The sequence below is a fragment of the Lotus japonicus genome, chromosome 2 (assembly GCF_012489685.1).
Source record: "Lotus japonicus ecotype B-129 chromosome 2, LjGifu_v1.2".
NCBI classification, from domain to species: domain Eukaryota; kingdom Viridiplantae; phylum Streptophyta; class Magnoliopsida; order Fabales; family Fabaceae; genus Lotus; species Lotus japonicus.
Window position 1 is genome coordinate 74,735,473 of NC_080042.1, and position 19,247 is coordinate 74,754,719.

The 19,247-nt window shown below is 37.8% G+C and overlaps 2 protein-coding genes across 2 annotated transcripts; one reads left to right on the plus strand and one right to left on the minus strand.

The window, feature by feature from the left end:
- Window positions 1–10,344: 10,344 nt before the first annotated feature.
- LOC130739532 (uncharacterized) lies at window positions 10,345–11,933 on the minus strand. Its single transcript, XM_057591855.1, has 2 exons — window positions 11,079–11,933; window positions 10,345–10,851 (listed from the first exon to the last, which is right to left on the minus strand). The coding sequence occupies exons 1-2, from the start codon at window positions 11,763–11,765 to the stop codon at window positions 10,738–10,740; spliced, it is 801 nt and encodes a 266-aa protein (XP_057447838.1). The 5' UTR covers window positions 11,766–11,933; the 3' UTR covers window positions 10,345–10,737.
- Window positions 11,934–15,521: 3,588 nt separating this feature from the next.
- On the plus strand, window positions 15,522–16,655 carry LOC130739533 (protein PELPK1-like). Its single transcript, XM_057591856.1, has one exon. It carries the CDS (start codon window positions 15,637–15,639, stop codon window positions 16,348–16,350), a length of 714 nt encoding a protein of 237 aa, XP_057447839.1. The 5' UTR covers window positions 15,522–15,636; the 3' UTR covers window positions 16,351–16,655.
- Window positions 16,656–19,247: the final 2,592 nt, after the last annotated feature.

Genomic DNA, 19,247 nt, shown 5'->3' on the forward strand with positions numbered 1-19,247 from the left:
TCATGAATTTCTTTGCTACTCCTGACTTGATTTCTTAGGTGAATGAAACTCTCATTGTGCTTATTCCCAAAATTGAGAGTCTTGAACGTTTAACTCAATATCGGCTCATCTCTCTTTGTAATGTGGTGTATAAGACAATTATTAAGGTCATCACCAACAGGTTGAGGAGTGTCATGGGTGATTTAATCTCCCCAAATCAATGTAGTTTTGTTCTTGGGAGGCACAGTTCTGATAATATTGTTATTGCTCAGTAGGTATTCCACTCTATGAAGATTTTGCGTAGGAAAGTCGGGTGGATGGCTATGAAGGTGGACCTTGAGAAGGCATATGATAGGTTGTCTTGGCCTTTTCTATTGGAGACTCTTCGCTTAATAGGGTTGGGTGATCACATGTGTACCCTTATTATGCAATGTGTTACCTCTTGCTCCTTTCAAGTATGCTTTAATGGTGATAGGACTTAGTCGTTCAAGCCTCAACGTGGACTAAGGCAAGGGGACCCCCTATCTCCTTATCTTTTTGTTCTGTGTATGGAAAGGCTACCTCACAGAATAAATGATTCGATTGTTTGTGGGGATTGGAAGCCGATAAAATTGTCCAGGAATGGCCCTCTTATCTCTCATTTGTTCTTTGTGGATGACCTCTTATTATTTGGGGAAACTTCCTTAGAGCAAATGGAAGTCGTTTCTGCTTGCTTGGAAGAATTCTGCCTTGCTTCTGGGATGAAGGTGAGTGCCTCGAAGTCTCGTTTGATGTTGTCAGATAATGTTGGGCATGTTGTAGCCTCACAGCTTAGTCATGTGGTGGGATTAGCTATAACTCATGATCTAGGGAAGTATTTGGGTGTCCCCCTCGCTCATCAAAGGGTCACGACAAACACGTATCAATATATTTTAGACAAGACTCAAAGGTGACTTTCCTCATGGAGGTCCCATGTTCTTACCTTTGCGGGATGGGTAACGCTCACGAAATCCGTAATTGCGGCGCTCCCAACATATTCTATGCAGACCAATTTACTTCCTAAGGAGACTTGTAATAAATTGGAGAAAATTCAGAGGGACTTTATTTAGGGTAACTCTGAGGGGGGTAGAGCAACACACCCAATAGCCTGGTCGAAGCTTTGTAGGCTGGCAAATGAAGGGGGTTGGGCCTACGTCGGTTACATGATTTCAATCGTTCCTTGGTGATGAAGTTAGGGTGGGGCTTAGTGTCTAACCCGAGTGCATTATGGGCTCGCGTGGTTCGTGACAAGTATGGTTGTGGCAATGGAACAGTGCTAGTTGTGTAGAAAAGACATAGTGAATCTCACGTGTGGAGAGTTATTCGAAACACTTGGGATGACCTCCATAGCAACCTTACTTGGCGAGTGGGTGATGGCTTGAGTACTAAATTCTGGTGTGACCAATGGGTGCATTCAGGTGTGATATTGCAAGATGTAGCGCTGGTAGCCATTGGGTTGGTGAACTGAGAAAGAACCATTGCAGATTTTTTTGATGCAGACTCCAGGCTTTGGCGGGTTGACATGTTCCAACACCTTCTTCCTGCGTTTGTAGTTGCTGAGATTCTTGGCATGACCTCTCCTTCTCCGCACACTGGCTCAGATCGGGTTATCTGGGGACTCACAAGCAATGGTAAGTTCTCCTCCAAGTCAGCTTACGAAGCGTTTGGCAACGAGCTCCTTCCAACTACTACTACTACTCTTCCATGGCAGCGGATTTGGAGGTGGGAGGGGCCGTTTAAAATTTCGAACTTCTTGTGGCGAGTCATGCACAATGGGGTGTGGGTGAATGCGAGACGGTGGAGGTCGGGTCTTACACATGACCATATTTTCCCCCTGTGTCAGGAAGAGGACGAGACTACACTACATGCTTTAAGAGACTGCCGATGTGTGAAACCCCTCTAGGAACAACTTGTGTTGCCATCTGCCCAGACTAGATTCTTTTCAGATGAAATTCGAACATGGCTCCTGCATAATTTGGAGAGTAACTCACTGGTATCTCTTGGTGGGGGTGTTATACCAAAATTTGGCCTCCTAGTCTGGCAGGTTTGGGTGGCTCGTGCGAATGCAGTGTTCCAAAATGTGCCCTTTGTACTGCAACAGATTCTCTCAGCTTCCTTAAGGATGCAGCTGGACCACGCGCATTGTAGACAAGCCCTTCGTAAACAACCTATGCAAGCTCGCAAGCAATATCAAGAAGTTATGGTTCGGTGGAGTCCTCCTCCTCTCGGTTGGGTCAAATGTAATACGGATGGATCTGTTAGGGGCAGTGATCGTTTAACGGCTTGTGGTGGCGTTTGTAGAGATTCTAATGGCCAGTGGTTATTGGGTTTTAGTCGCAATTTGGGTTCCTCAAATGTATTGTGGGCAGAACTGTAGGGTATTGTTACAATTGTGCCTCTAGCTTGGGAGAAAGGTTGGCGGCGCGTGGTGGTTGAGAGTGACTCCAAGGTGGCGATCCAATTGATCAATGGCGGCTGTGATGATTTTCATCCCAATGCCTCCTTGGTGAACCAAATCAGACAGTGGTTAGCCTAGGATTGGGATTGCAAGTTTGTTCATAACCACAGAGAAGTCAACCAAGTGGCGGATTGTCTCGCCAATATGGGACACGACTTGAGCCTGGGTTCACATGTTCTAGTTAGACCCCCTCCTAGTTGTTCTAATCTTTTGTTTTTTGATCAGTCGGACGTGTCTTTTGTAACGCCCCGATTTCTCGAGTGTCACACAGTAACCAACTTAGCCATTTTCACAAAGAATTTTCGCCGTTCATTTATTAATCTTGATTTAATGACAAAATCCAATTATTTCGAAACTTAACCTTCACGAGTAGATTTGCGGAATAAACACGACAAACGTTTCTGAATGAAATAACTCTTTAAATAAAAGATAACCATAAAACCAATAGTACAATAAACGAATCCTTGGGCGAAAGCCCTACAATAAATAAATCCCAAAAATAAGAAAAATAGATGATAGTCCGATACGATCTCTCAAACCCACAGAAAGGAAAACCCTAGTCCAGATCCCATTCAGGAACAGCAGCTTCTGCTTCTCGCGCCCTCTTCTTGGCCCGCTCTAGCTTGATCACACTCTTCCGAGGCCCCACAATGTAACGCCCAGGAACGCGCTGCGCACGAACTTCCGGCTTGGCCTCAGGTGGTGGAGGCTCCACTACCTCCTCCTCCACTTGCAAGCGTGACTCCACTGTCGTATCCTCCGAAGGATCTTCCTCCATGTCCTCCGAAGGGTCTTCTTCTTCTTTGTCCTTCTGAAACCTAGCTGGAGGATGCAGACACATCACTGACCCATCCTTTAGAATCTGACTTCTTATGACCGTTCCAGTCCTGTTCCTTTCCAAGAGCACCGCACCGCCGACATAGATCCTCCGAACTCCGAAATTGTCGGTCCCCCAGAGCCGGTCTTCCTCTGGCCTATCCAGAACGATCTCCCACCTCGTGATAGTCTCCACCATCATAGAGGTCGGCTTCTACCCCCCCCCCCCTAAATAAACACATAGAACAGATAACAGGGTCAGGTCCAACAGAAATAATAATAACAAAATCCACCGTACACAATATAAGTACATTATATGTCTTTTATGAGAAAAAGTCAGTTAGTCAGTTACTAACGAAACCTCACATCACACAACCCACCAAACCTTCCCTGGCCAATCACATACATCCGCAGATGTACAATCACGTGAAGCTGCAATACTTCACAAAAATCTCACGGTGACCGCAGTCAACCAAATCACGAGGATCCACTGATCCACAAATCTCCCTCACGTGCAAGCTACCGTTTTTCTCTAACGGCACCATCGTTCTCATGGCCCATAGTCTTCACTAGACCTATGTCCAAATTATTCACAATTACTAGCAAGCGAGTTAATTACACGTTCTCTTTGTTTAGGTCTCTAAATTCAACCTAGAGTCTTCCAATATTCGTCAAATGAATATAACAAATAAGCGATCACAGACACATCGGGAATTACAGCTAGATGAGCGACCCTTTTGAAACAGTTATTAGGATAGACAACATAAACACAAACTCATGCATTATAATTCATTGTAAACCCATCAAGCGAGAACTCATACGTCTTGAGCATGAAAACGAAAGAAAGAATGGCCCGAAACCCCCAAAATTGGGTTCGGCCGAACCATGCAATGGTCCCTAGGGTTTTGCAAAAACTTTTCTTTCTTTCTTTTCATACCCACAAGCATTGTATAGTCCCCAAACATCAACATATCCACAAAAATTTCCAGAACTCAAATATCCATCATAGTCATGTTGAAACAAGTAATTTTGTACAGCAAAGTTTGCAATCATGCATGTAAAATTATCAGGGCCTTTCATCTTTCCCGCGGTCCATTCTAGTGTAGTTTTCGTTTCTTGTTCGAGCTTTGTCCAGAGTGTACAAACCCCACCCAATGACCACAAAGAGACTTTGAGATAGGGCCTCATTAAAACCTTCATAAAGAAAAACCAGTGGGAAAAAATCATAGGTAAGGAAAAAGAGTACTCAAATCTCAAAGAGGTCATTAATAGTTATTAATGCTTCATTTAATAGTTATTAATGACATTAGAATAATAACAAAAGTCAATTGTGTCTTTTTTTAAAAATAACTATTGTATTAATTTAATATTTAATGATTAGAATAATTAATAAAAGTAAATTGTGATTTTTCTACCATTGAGATATATGCTGACAAAGTCTTTTTTTAATGATTTGATTATTTTTTATATTACAAAATAAAAAAATGAATCTAATATCTTACTTTCAAAATGACAGTAAATATGTCAAAAAAATTGATATCAAATAGTTTTAAATGATTGATTTGAAACTAACTAAAATTTTTCGTATATATATATATATATACACGTGGAAGATTAAAATGATTTTGATATATTAATTTAAATCATAACAAATTAGAAAAAAAAAGAAATTATAATGTAACTAGGATTATGGAAAAAACATAAATAAGTGATATACGTATTTAAAAAAGAAAAACATGAGAGAGAAAATATGAAAATGTTTGATGTATGTCTATAAAGTACTCTTATTCCGTCTGTGCAGGACACAAGATCAATACTAGTATTAGTATATATTAAAATTAATATATTTTATCTTTTAAATTTATGACATTTAAATTTCACTTCAATTAAAAATATAAAATTTATTTTGAAAAAATATAATAATATATTGTTATTTTAAAATTGAATATGTTACGTTAACAATATATTTAATGAGATTAATGGATATGCACTGTCAGTGTAAAGAAGTTTTACACTGACGTCCAATCACATTATGCCACATAAGACTAAGTAGTTACAAATCTTTTTAATTTTAATTAGTAAATTAATAAATTGCTGATGTGGCGGAAATCAATTGGGTGGATGTGTAAAACAAGTTTACACTGTCAGTGCATCTCCTATTTTCTCATATTTAATTATTGCGTTAATAACTTACAAGGAACTAATGAAACTTCCATGTTTTATTTCTCTTAGTTACAATTTTATTGTTACCATTAATTAAAACTCCTTACGCTGAATTTCATATTTGGCCTCTATAAGTAATGCATAATTTTGGTTCATATAGTTCAATTAATCCAATTAAGTCAGTTTATTTTCAAAATTAAACAACTTTGCTCCAGACATTAACATGTCATCCAATAACTTTTAGAAAAATCGACATACATATATTATAGAACTTTACGTAGAACTAGAAATAATACCCGAACGCACGGGTTGATTTACAATATTCTTAAAATTATATATAATTTTTATAGTTTTAATAAATATATAAATATTAAATTATTTTTAATTATAAAATATAATAAATTAAATAATAATGGAGGTGAGACATTTCATTGAATAAAATTAGAGTTCACTAGAACTAAATAATTAATATTACTCAAATTTAATAATTGATATTTTTTTAAAAGAAAACTTTATTGAAACGCAATAAAAATGGAAACAACCTTCTCATTTAGGTAATTACATTGGATCACAATATACTCATATTTGTCGTTCCCTCTACACCCTTGGTTTGCCACAATGTTTCTCTCACGCAATACACGCACCACACTGACACACTGAATTACAGGCATCAAATGATCTATATGATTAAACACTTGTTCCCATTTTCATGACCTCATATCTTCCCTAGACACTCACTCAACCACTAAGGAGGAATCACTCTCAACCAACAAATTTGAAAATTTAATATGTTGGGAAAATAATAAAGAATGTAACACTACTTGAACCTCTGTCTCAAAAGCACCCAGCTTTCAAGTTCCTTTTGCAAAGTAACCTGACACATTCCCTCCATGATCGCTCAAAACTCCGCCAATACCACTCACCCCAACGTTCCCTTTCGACGCCCCATCCATATTTAAACTTCAAAACGGTGGCTAGCGTTGGCTTTCAATACACTATTTGTGACATCTTTTGTGTTCATGACATATTTTTTTTAATACTTTATATCAACAATAAAGTAGTTTTAACTTTTAAAATTACAATAAGAAATAATTTTATTGGTGTAAAGAATTATTTATTAAATTTAAATTTATTCAACTTTTGTCATAGTTATTTTATTTTAATATTCTTTCTCAAGTCATTTCTACTAATATATAATAGATCAAAAATTATATTTAAATAATGTTTTCATCCAATTAATAAATACCTATAGAGCGATATTATATTTAATAAATACCTATAGAGCGATACTTTTAGACTATTTTGTCTTCATTAGTTTTTAATAAAAATTATAATAATAAATATAAACTCTCAATATTTTTTATATATAAAAATATTACTTAATTTTATTTTAATTTTCTCCGCTCCAACTTATGGTTGATAATTAATATTATAATTTTTTTCAATTGATATTGAATAAATTATTTTTTGTAAAATAATTGAAAATTTATAATTAATAGTTAATACAAACATTTAATGTATATAATATTTTTATTATTTAATATTACTGTCAAATGATTTAATGTAGTTTTTTTTGTTGATGATTTTTTTCCTGAAATAAATAAATAAACTCTTATATTTAATGTAGTTTTTTGTTGTATGAGTAAAGTAAAAATTAAATTCAAAATTTAGTTTATAGTTTTATTATTTAATGTAGGTAGCTAAATAGTCTCTAGTTAATTTCTTTTCAGTTTTAAATTTTTAAATTTAATTTATTTAATAAAAAGATTTTTTTATTTCATACATTAATACAAAGGTTATATTAGTAGTTTCGGCCAATTAAAAACTCAAAGAGTACCTTACATTTGGATGCATGATATGAAGATAAATGACAAAAGGTATAATGTAGCACCTAAATATCTCAAAATTCATCAAGGTTTTATGCATTTTTCAAAAGTTATGTTATATTGGCACGTGTAAAGTCAAAAAAACAAAAAGATTGACATGTTTCAAAAGTTACATTATATTGAAAGTAATAGAAATTTAATTTATTCAACTTCATTATTTAATGCATTTAATACTTTATAGCTCAAGTGAGATATATATATATATCTATCTAAGCTCTACCAAACTCTGATTAACAAGGTTCAGAATGAGCCTATTTAAAGAAAAGATTGGACACTGTTTGAATAGTTCCGGTTGAATAGTTCCGGTAGACGGTACTATTTGACTGGCACTATTTGCTACAGTAAAAAGTCAATTTTACTGTTGCTACAGTACAAAAATTGAATTATTACAGAATAAAATGATTACAAGACGACAAACTTAGCAGAAGTCATCATCATCTGATTCTGTGGTTTGGACAAAATCTGACGACCCAAGAGAGGATGGCTCGGAGACTTTGTGTTGAGGGGCCTTTGAAGATGAGGCCTGCTCAATTGGCTCCTTCAATAATTGAAGAGCAGATTGAAGATTTCTTAGCAAGTCTTCTTCTGTTGAAGCTCCTGCAAGGGCCGCTGTGATGTGGGCCTTTTGATTTAGCAAGAGGCTGGTTTGCGGACTTGCATGCTTGAGATATTTCTGGTTGTTTTTGAACCATTGAATTACTTTATCCTTGTGAGCTTTGGAAGCATCAAAAGCCTTCCACCACTTGATGAGGGCATGTTTGTTGAGGATTGGTTGGGGTTTGGCTTTAAGACCGTACCTCCAAGAGAATACCCAAGAAAGGGAAAAGATTGTATAAAAGTTTAAACAATCAGGATAATTGTTAAACTCTTTGTCCCAATGTTTCAGGAAAAGATTGTATCCCTCCCTTGAGGTATTTCATCTAAGCCTAATTGTTTGAAGGCGAGGAATGTTTCAATGGGCAAAGCATAGTCAGCTTTGGTTTGCTTTGGTTGTGAAGATTGGATTTGAGCAGTGGGCTCAGATTTTTGGACAGTGGATCCAGATTGGTGGGCAGTGGGCCCAGATAAGATTAAAGAGTCAGAGATTATAATACCTTTGCCTTTTTCTCTGCCTCTTCCTTTTCCTCGGGAGGATATATATATATATATATATATATATATATATATATATATATATATATATATATATATATATATGACATGATTGTCTTAACATGTCATCCACGCAATAAATTGTGATCACAAGAACTTTTTTTTCCGTCAGCTGTGAGTGACAAGTTAATATCTGTTCTATTCTAGTCCAAATTCAAAAGTATGGGAATTGATTAAAGCAATTGAAATAATAGACACGAAATACGCATGTAGAAATACTGATTAAATCCTTTAATATTGATTTTAGATTTTTTAAAATAAAATAAAGTTTTAAATATTTATTTTATTGAGTTTTGACCGTCATTCGAAATGCTGATTTTATATTTAAAATATCAAGTAATTGATATAGTAGGGATTATAAATAGAGAAAAAGATAGTAATAACTCCACTTACTAAAATAGACTAAAGTGAAACATATATTGTGAATTATGTGGTACCCGCATTATTTGTTGGGTGTGATACCCACATTAGGTGGTCCAGTAGATTAATGATATGTGATAATTGAAATTATAATTCTCGAAGTTAAAATTATAGCGCAATAGTGCTCTTGTTCATTGAGCAAATTAATTGACCCTGACGACCTTTGTTGGCGTCCACCGCGACCTTGAAGCAGTTGTAGTGAATCTTGATCCTAGCATTGGTATGGGCGACATGGTTTCGATTAAGGGAGAGACTTAACACCGACCTAATCAACATCATTAATCTTAAGGTACATTATTGGGAAAAAATATAATTGTTGACTCATGTGATACATGAGTCTTTATTACTATGTCAACTCATTTTGGGTATCATACCATACCCTGACTTAAGGTACCACAACAAGCGCCAACATATATTTACCGATATAAGAGAGGAGAATGTGAGTTTTGAAGGAGGAGAGTGTAAATTTAAGTTTTTTTTGACACCCTCGACCTCAAGAGTAATTTACTCAAAAAATTCAACGTCATTAATCTTAAGGTACATTATTGAAAAAAATATAATTGTTACTATATCAACTCATTTTGGATACCAAACCTTACCCTGACTTAAGGTACCACAACAAGCGCCAACATATATTTACCGATATAAGAGAGGAGAATGTGAGTTTTGAAGGAGGAGTGTAAATTTTAGTTTTTCTTGACACCTTCGACCTCGAGAGTAATTTACTCAAAAAATTTAAGAAATCACAAGAGTTCGCCAGCTTGGAATTATACTGGCTTAAGCAATTTGAAAAAAAATAAGAACTTAAATAAAGTAACTTATCAAATGACTTTAGTTTCAGTACTTCAATGCGCAAAGTTGTAAATATCACTGTAATTTGTTAATCAAACTTCTGGCCTACCACCAACAATCTCAACAAGTACGCGTCAATCTCTATGATTCTATAGCTTGTGTTTCAACACTTTGTTTGTTCCAATGACATTTGACTCATTGGAAGCTTCGTAACCTTTGTGCAGAGATTAGGAATTATTCAACACGTTAATATATTGGGTTAACAGGGTACAAACTTTCAGGGAAAGCACAGAAGTTGCAGGTAGAAGAGTTACAAACATAATCTCACACACAATTGAAACTCAGGTAAGCAACACAATGAACTGCTACCCTATTTATCTCAACCATCAATACAATACATCTTTTGCTACCAATGACAGATGTTACTGCATAAATTGGGTTTTTGTTACATGAATGGGATCAAGTGATCAACCCTCACTCTTTTGACACATATAAATTAATAACAAAAGAGTTAAACTATATCAAATCATAAATATACATATGAAAGTAGAAAGACACCAATTTTTTACATGACCCCTTTGTCATATGGAATTTTAAAATAAGAAACACTTCCATAGCAGTGAATCAGAGGAGAAAAGCAAGAAAGGGTCCAACAGGCAATAACACTCACAAGTAGCACCTGAGAGTAAGGGACTAACTACTAAGAACCAAGAAGTAACAGAGTCAAATTTACACCAGACTTGAAAAATACTCAGAGATAAGGTACTAGGATACAAAATTTGAGTAATTGGCATCATCTAGTTACTGAAATCAAAGTTCAAAATTGTGACACATTGGAGCTGAGTCCTTGAGGCCACAGAAAGCAGAGTAAAAACTAAAAAGTCAGCTAAGCTAACTACATTGTACTCTCCAAAGTCCAAACTCAGTTCAATTCCCAGCAGAGAGTTATTCCTATAAACAAAAGAATCAAGAAACTATATATAGCATACAAAGCCACAGAGGCAAGCCATCACCAGATGTTACTGTGAAAACTTGACCCAACCATCATCAGAGTCAGAGAGATTCATCATCCTTGTTCTTCCCTTTCCCTTTCCCCTTCTCAGTAGCATCATCAACCTTGTACAAATCAGGAGTAACCTCTGATAACCACAACCCAGGAAAAAGTGACTGCACAAACAAGAATCAAATCACAAAGTTAAAACCATGAACAGAGAATCAGGGTGTGTTTGGATTTCAGTTGATATCAACTCGAAAACACTTTCAACCCAACGGAACCTAAGAGTTACTTTCACATTCACACATTGAAATTGTTTTTCAATCGAAACTGTCTTGGAACGCGTGTGAATCGAAAACCAAACACACGCTAGAAAAGGGAAATGCAAAATGCAACTTACATCCAGTTTCTTCTGCACAGGTTTGGGCCTCTTACTGGGCCTCGCCCGCGGCCGCCGCCCCGTCATCGCCATGAAATCTTCCTCAATCTCCGCTTTCGTCAACTGCAGCGAAAACTTCTCCCTCCGCGGCGGCGCCGTCGTCTTATCAGTTTCGCTTCGCAGCTTCGGCACCCTCCCAGCGACCCCGCCGTCAACCCTCGCCGGCGAGGAGCAATCGCGATTCTTCTCACCGGACGATGGCCTATCCGGCCTGGCCCTCAGATTCCACGGCCTCGCAGCCTCTCCTTCTTCATCTTCTTGCTCCTTCCCGTTCCCCAATATCGCATCCTTCATCCTGTCCGCCTCAGTCTTCAGATCATGCATCAGCTTCCGCCTCACCACCGCGATCCCGCCGTCACCGTCGTCACAACCGCCGCCGCCGCCAACATGTCGCCGCTTCAACCCCCTCGCAGGACTCCGCTCCCTCTCGCGTCTCGTCGCAGATTCGTCAGACATCGGAGATGACCGATCCCCGCTGCCTGAAGAACCGGCGGCGGCGGCGGCGTTGTTGGAGCACCTTAGGAACCGCTGCTGCCCCCACTTCAAGGGCGGCAAGGGGAATTTGGGCTGGAATCGGTTCGATCTCTTGGGACTCGTCGTCATGGGGTTCGGCGCCGGAACCGAGCCTCTCTCTTCGCGCAACACCATTAACCACCGGCACGTGAAAGAGAAGAAACAAACAAAAACGATATCAAGAAGAACAGCGCAGCGCGGCGTTGCAACGAGTGGCGCCGCCGTTGACGGTGGTGGTGGAAATTTTCTGTGGTGGTGATTTGCAGAGTGGCCGGGAAAACGTGAAGTTTGTGGTTTATATAGGGGTAGTGAGTGAGGGAAATGAAGAGAGGGTTGCGGTTTTAACGTTCGGGTTATCGGGTTCGGGTCTTTGTGTGTGGGTTTGGATCGGGTAATGAGGATTAGAGGGTAAGCTATGATACGTTGCTCCGCGGGTGTTTTCGTTGTTTACTTGTATTCTCTGAGAGACACGTGTCTTTTTGAATTTTTTTATTGAGTTCAAATTTCTTTTCTTTCAAGTTTGTGAGACTTGAGAGAGTACGATACCATGTTCTCGTGAGTTCATTAGGATTGGGGCAGAACTAAAACCAGCACCCCACCCCACCCCACGTTTACCATCTCAACCCTAACTTCCAAAAATACCCTCACAATTTTTATCATTCTACAATCATAAATGCAGTACCTAAATGTTTTTACTTTATTTTAGGTTCCAAAATTAAATTGCGGTAGCTAAAATGTTACTCCCTCCGGCCCTATTTATAAGCAACAAAAAAAAAATTCACATAGTTTAAGAAATGTAGTTAAACTAGATAAAATGCATTAAATTTGTCTTAAATCAAAATAAACTTCCAAAATTACCCTTTGTTATTAGTGTTGGAAAGTGGGAAAGAGAGAGAATAATTAATGAGACACATTTTACAAGTTATAATTAATAAGGACATTATTGGAAAAAATTAATTAATATAGCTCAAACTTTCATTTGGTTCTTATAAAAAGGACCAAGGTTTTTCTTCTCTGTCATGCTTATAAATAGGACCGGAGGGAGTATTTATGTAATTGTTCCGGAAGGCTTCGAAGCTGATCATTCCCCTACCGACTAAGTTTGGACACGGTCTGAAGAGACCATCCAAGATCCAGCCACTCACGCGGGTAAGCTCCTCATCATCTCAATTATCTCATCATTGACTCTGTGTACTAACTGTAGGGAGTTGGTGTGAGGCTCTAAGCTTAGTATCCACTAACGAGAAATCATTGGTCGTTGGATCAATTCGGACAATTGGCGCCTCAAAAGGATCTAATGCACCATGCGCATCCGGATTATAGGCACTCACAACACCCCAGGACTACCTCTACCTTATGAACGTGTATACAAGGCTCTCTCACAAGAGGTGTCAAGTAAGTTATCTATTCTCCATGTCTTAAAGAATTCCCTTAACTCCCCAACCTCTAACCTAGACATCGGAGTGTCTTGCAGGGACCCCTCTCAAGCTTGGTGGCGATGCTCGGTCTCCTGCCTCCGCTCTTCGCCCTAACCAGTTTATGCCCCCTCCTCTCTTCAACCGGAGTTCCATCGCTTCCTCTTCAATTAACACCTCTCCTGATGATTTGACTGGCTTAACCGACTAATGATATGATTAATTATTACATATAGGATTAAGCTCAGAAAATATTATACACATATAAAGAAACTAAAGAGAAAATGTTTAACTACTCATGATACAATGAAAAATCATATAAAACTTTGTAGCTAACATCATAACAAAGAAAGAATAGAAGATACTAGTCCTTCAATGTCCTCTGCAACACTTGAATGATCTCCTTTGAATCCCAACTATAGAACTCGATCCTTTGAGAACCTCTACAAATTTTTCGCCCTCACTCACATGCTTCTCCTCTGCATGCCTCCATGAAGTTTAACATGATTCCCCTTAACTACAAAGTATTTGGAGCTTTCTTATGATTCTAGTTGAAACCACATTCATGACTATGGCCAGTATGACGCACGACTATGACCTTCAATGCAAAAGGTTTAGTAAAGACAGTAAGAAGAAGTTGAAGTAGGTACTTAGGGTGTGTTTGGTTTTCAATTTGGAAGTCTATTTGTAGCATTGGAATTCGAGATCACACATTCCAATGTCTCAAACGTGAAAGAGACTTTGAACATCCGTTGAGTAAAAACACTTTCAAACTGAAAGCCAAATAGACACTTGGTAAGTGTTTACTAAGTATCAATACTCCCTATATTACATAGGGAGTAACAAATTACACCCGTTCTCTCTTAAAAAAATACTATTTCTTAAAAATTTAAGTTCAAACACTAAGTATGTGATGCAAGTGAACGTCTATGAAAAAACTATATCTAGGGTGAGTTCTTTGTTTTGTCGTCAATCCTATCTATGTTTCTACGAGGGCCCAAGAACACGCTCATTCTTTAGCGTGCAATGGCTTTCTCTGATTGGGGCTCGCTCAAAAACCGGAGCTTGCTGTCTACTAAACGAGCCTTCACTGCCCGCTCGTCCCTATCTTTAATCTTAAGTAAAGTGAAGTCAAATCAATGAAGTGAACAACCCAACCTCTTTGTTTTTTCTAATAATTACACAACTTCCAATAAATTTAACTTGATCCTCGAAGGATAGCTCATATGGTCGTAAGAGAGCTGAGAACATATAGCTTATGGAGAGGAAGACCGGAGTTTAATCCTTGACCTTTCCTATGTAAAAATAAATAAATGTTAACTTGCCTTTTCGCAAACATTCGCTTCTCAAACTCCTCATCCCACGACGCCCTCTGACGTGCTTTACCAAACTGCTCTGTTCCCTCAAAGTTCAGATCAACCACCAAAACCAGTATGGATATCTCAATGCCGCTTCTACCTTTTCTTGTTAATGTTTATTCATCTTTTCCTATCTTTTTTGTATTTGTTTTGATGACATGGAATTGGAATATTGAATGACAGTGATTGCTGGGAAGTCGATGATTAAGTTCGAGGGTGGGTACACTGTGGAAGAAACCGTGTTTGTTGGAAGCAAGCTTCGAATTGAGCCTTATGCAGTTCAGGTGTAAGTAGCATTTATAGGACTTTATCCTAACTTTCTTTGTTTCCTATCTCACCAAGCATTCTACTTGATAAGCATGTTTGGATACAGACTTATTGGAGCTTTATCCACTAAAAAAATACTAGATAAGCTCCAATAAGTGCTTTTTGGTTTGCATCCATACAGGTTCAATATATCTTGCAAAAGTCAGTTTGTAGTTTGTACTATATTCCAGACCAGCCATCTAATCAAGTTTTAAATACTAAAAAGATTATGAGTATGAAATATTAGTAGATTATCTACTCTCTGGGATTTGTAGATACAGAGGAATGGGATGGAGGGAATTGCAGTTGGGATAAGCCATGGCTTAAGTATGGAAATTGAAAAATGTTGATGATTTGGATGTAAAAGAGAAAACGCTATGCTTGGTTTTGCATGAAAAGCTCTTGAGAAGGTTTACTTATAGCATATATCTTAGAGATATCCAAGAAGTACTGCCATACTGGTATGGTTGATGAACCAAATTTTGACTTTTCACATTAATTTTGTTTTTGGTTAACCTTCTTATCCATTGACAAGGAATTAGAAAGATTGCAAGCTAAGGATATCTAAGTGCTTAGGTTACCTTTTCCCTGAGAATATTGGCTTTCATATTAAAGGTTATTTTTTAATTAAAGGTCATGAATTTGTCTTCATTCCCTTCTAATATAGATAGGTAAGTTGACCAACAACGGTGGCTCTAGTTAAATATTTGTTTATTGAGATACTGTATAGGTATGAAGTTGAACTAACAATGCTTACAACATCACACCAACTCACCCTGATTGTCCTTTTACACAATTTTTTCTATAAAAGCCCCATAGATAACATCTGCAGACTACACTAGCAAAGCATATCAAAACCATTTGCAAGCAGAGATCTCCAACTCTTATTGATACTCCTGAAGTTCTAATCACCAGCTTGAATCAACCATGGCTTCCATCAGTTTGTCAACAATCATCTTTCCATTTTTTGTTCTAACTTTGTTTTCAGCAAACAGCCACATGATGGTTGCCGGGGCACGCATTCTTTTGGAGTCATCAGAGCCACATGTACCTCAGCTTCCCAAACCTGAGTTGCCTCTTCTGCAAAAGCCAGCCTTACCAGAAGTCCCTGAATTACCTAAGCCAGAATTGCCAAAGCCTGAGCTACCTAAGGTTAATGTCCCTGAATTGCCAAAGCCAGAACTGCCTAAGGTCCCTGAGTTGGCAAAGCCTGAGCTGCCTAAGATCAATGTCCCAGAATTGCCAAAGCCTGAACTACCTAAGGTTAATGTTCCTGAATTGCCAAAGCCTGAGCTACCAGAATTTAAGGTCCCTGAACTTTCAAAACCTGAGCTACCTAAGCTTAATGTCCCTGAATTGCCAAACCCAGAGATGCCTAAGGTCCCTGAGTTGCCAAAGCCTGAACTACCAAAGATCCATGTCCCTGAATTGCCAAAACCAGAAATTCCTAAGGTCCCTGAATTGCCAAAGCCTGAGCTACCTAAGGTTAATGCTCCTGAATTTCCAAAAAGTGAGATGCCTAAGGTTCCTGAGTTGCCAAAGCCTGAGCTACCTAAGATTAATGTTCCTGAATTGCCTAAACCTGAGATGCCTAAAGTCCCTGAAATTTCTAAAGCCATTCCAACCCCCATTAATCCTTAAGTTGGAACTTGGAATTATGCCTTATGCTGTCTTGTCTCTGGTCATATAGTTGGCTAGTGGCTACTATCCAGTGCCTAGCTCATGCTGTTTGATGGTGTGATATGATTTAATTTTCAATTCTATGTTCTTTGTTATAAGCTATATGTAAACAAGAGAGTGGTTGTCATGGTTTAGTATGAATCTTATCAAGAATTAGACATTGTGTTTATTTTGAGCTTGTTTAAATTGATTATACCACTCTATATTGATGTCATATCCTTCATGTGTAAGTCGTGAATTAAATAAGATTGTTATTTTTTCCCCTACCTAGATTTCTATGATTTTCAAATCCCAATTTAGCTTGAGCTGTTGCGTTGTTAGTTGATACGTTCAAGAAATCTGGTCTGCAACTTTAATTCAGCTTCCAAATTTCAATTGGATCATATACAGTTGATTTATAATTCCTGGGTTTAAATTGTAGGTTTCAAATAAGGATTTGTTCCTAACCACATGCTTTTCTACCCATATAGAAAATAGGAGTATAATCCTAAACCACACTTGATTAACCCATACCCGAAAAACATGATGAAGATCTAGAGCGGAAGCGTACCTGAATGAGCCATGGGAATCGCTGAAGGATCTGGGGTTGTGATCTTCCAATTGTAGATCACCCTTAGGGTTTCCTGATGTTCTCCTCTGATGGGGATGAGGAGAAACTTTTACGTTGTTACGTTGTTATGTCTACAATTGGGGACCATAACCCTATAAGTAACTGCATCAGTTACAATTCTGTTTTCAATATTTCTAATTTGGCCCCTCATCAAATTAGAATATTGCCTTATGGTATCCACACAATACCTTTTCATAACACATATGCCCTTAGCCATAAGATCAATATTAAATAGACCACTTTAGTTTTGGCTAATTAAATAATGGCCCTAACACAATTAAAAGTTACATTTGTGACCCAAAATTCTAACAATCTCCCACTGGTCACATATGTAACTCTACACATGTGTTAGACTTTATGAGCTCAAAAAATGCCATTATATACCTTAAGCATATCCAAATAATCTCGTCCATTAGTCATGCCAGTGCATAGAACCAAAGTGATTTTCGTTATATCAATCATAACTAAACCCATCAATGATTACTAGTACTGACATAACTAAATGACATAGATTCATTATGAAATGTGCAGCATGAAAATCACAAGAAGGTGGCCTGTACTTGTCAATTTTCAACTGGTCCTACTTTACTTTAGTGAGATCATTCAATAACCTTATTGTACAAAGCATAAATAACAGAATATCAAACTTTATAATTAACCAAAAAATATCCAAATACTAGAGTATGCATGCATAATACCAAACATAGAACACAAAATTTATATATGAGTAACTCCCACTAAACTAAGCATTCCTCACACTGCAAAACACCCATGTGAGCAGTGTGCTCATGAAAGACCTTGGGCGGAAGACCTTTTGTAAGAGGATCCGCTATCATGGAGTTTGTCCCTATGTGTTCTATAGAAATCTGTCCACTTTGTACCCTTTCCTTAACAACTAGGAACTTGATGTCAATATGTTTTGACTTGGTCGAGCTCCTATTATTGTTGGAAAATAAGACGGCTGATTTGTTGTCACAGTATAACTTAAGCGGTCTTTCAATTCCTTCCACAATTCGCAGCCCAGTGACAAGATTCCTCAGCCAAATCCCATGGTTAGATGCCTCAAAACATGCTACAAATTCTGCTGCCATGGTGGATGAAGCTATGAGAGTTTGCTTGGCACTACGCCAAGAAACTGCACCACCAGCCAACATGTAGATATAGCCTGAAGTGGATCTCTTACTATCTTGGCATCCAGCAAAATCAGAGTCAGAATATCCAATGATCTCCAATTGGTCTGACCTCCTATATGTGAGCATATAATCTTTTGTTCTCTGTAAATACCTCATAACCCTTTTGGCTGCTTTCCAATGATCCATTCCTGGATTGCTCAAATATCTGCCTAACATCCCAACTATGAACGCTATATCTGGACGCGTACAAACTTGGGCATACATAAGACTCCCTACAGCTGATGCATAAGGAATCTTTTGCATTTCCTGAATTTCTAAGTTTCCTTTTGGGCATTGACTGAGACTAAATTTGTCTCCCTTAGCAACTGGAGTATCCCCTGATGTACAATTCTGCATGCCAAACCTTTTAAGTACCTTTTCGATATAGCTCTTTTGTGACAATCCCAGAATACCCCGAGATCGGTCTCGGTGTATCTGAATTCCTAATACAAAGGAAGCGTCACCAAGATCTTTCATTTCAAATTTTCTTGATAGAAATCTCTTGGTTTCGTGCAACATGCCTATATCATTAGTGGCAAGCAGTATGTCATCAACATACAGAACCAGGAAAATATATTTGCTCCCACTGAATTTGTGATACACACAATCTTCAACAACATTCACCTCAAAACCGAATGAGAGAATTATTTCATGAAATTTGTGGTACCACTGACGAGATGCCTGCTTTAGTCCATAAATGGATTTTGTCAATTTGCAAACCGTATTCTTTGGGTCTCCTGACACAAAGTTTTCTGGTTGCACCATATAGATTGTCTCATCAATGTTTCCATTGAGAAACGCTGTCTTGACATCCATTTGATGGAGTTCCAAATCATAATGTGCAACAAGAGCCATGATTGTCCTAAAAGAGTCTTTCGATGAAACCGGAGAGAAAGTCTCTTTAAAGTCAATCCCTTCCTTTTGAGTATAACCCTTAGCCACAAGACGAGCCTTATACCTCTCCACATTACCATTAGAATCCCGCTTGGTCTTAAATATCCATTTGCAACCAATGGGTTTCACACCTTCCGGTAATGGGACAAGTTCCCAAACCTTATTGTCTTGCATGGACTTAT

What these genes read in the sequence shown, in the direction of transcription:
- LOC130739533 (XM_057591856.1), top strand. Translation starts at nt 15,637, where the DNA reads ATGGCTTCCATCAGTTTGTCAACAATCATCTTTCCATTTTTTGTTCTA.
- LOC130739532 (XM_057591855.1), bottom strand. Translation starts at nt 11,765, where the DNA reads ATGGTGTTGCGCGAAGAGAGAGGCTCGGTTCCGGCGCCGAACCCCATG. An exon ending in CTGTGCAGAAGAAACTGGAT is followed by an intron (nt 10,852 to 11,078) that starts GTAAGTTGCATT and finishes TTGTTTGTGCAG; the next exon opens with TCACTTTTTCCTGGGTTGTG.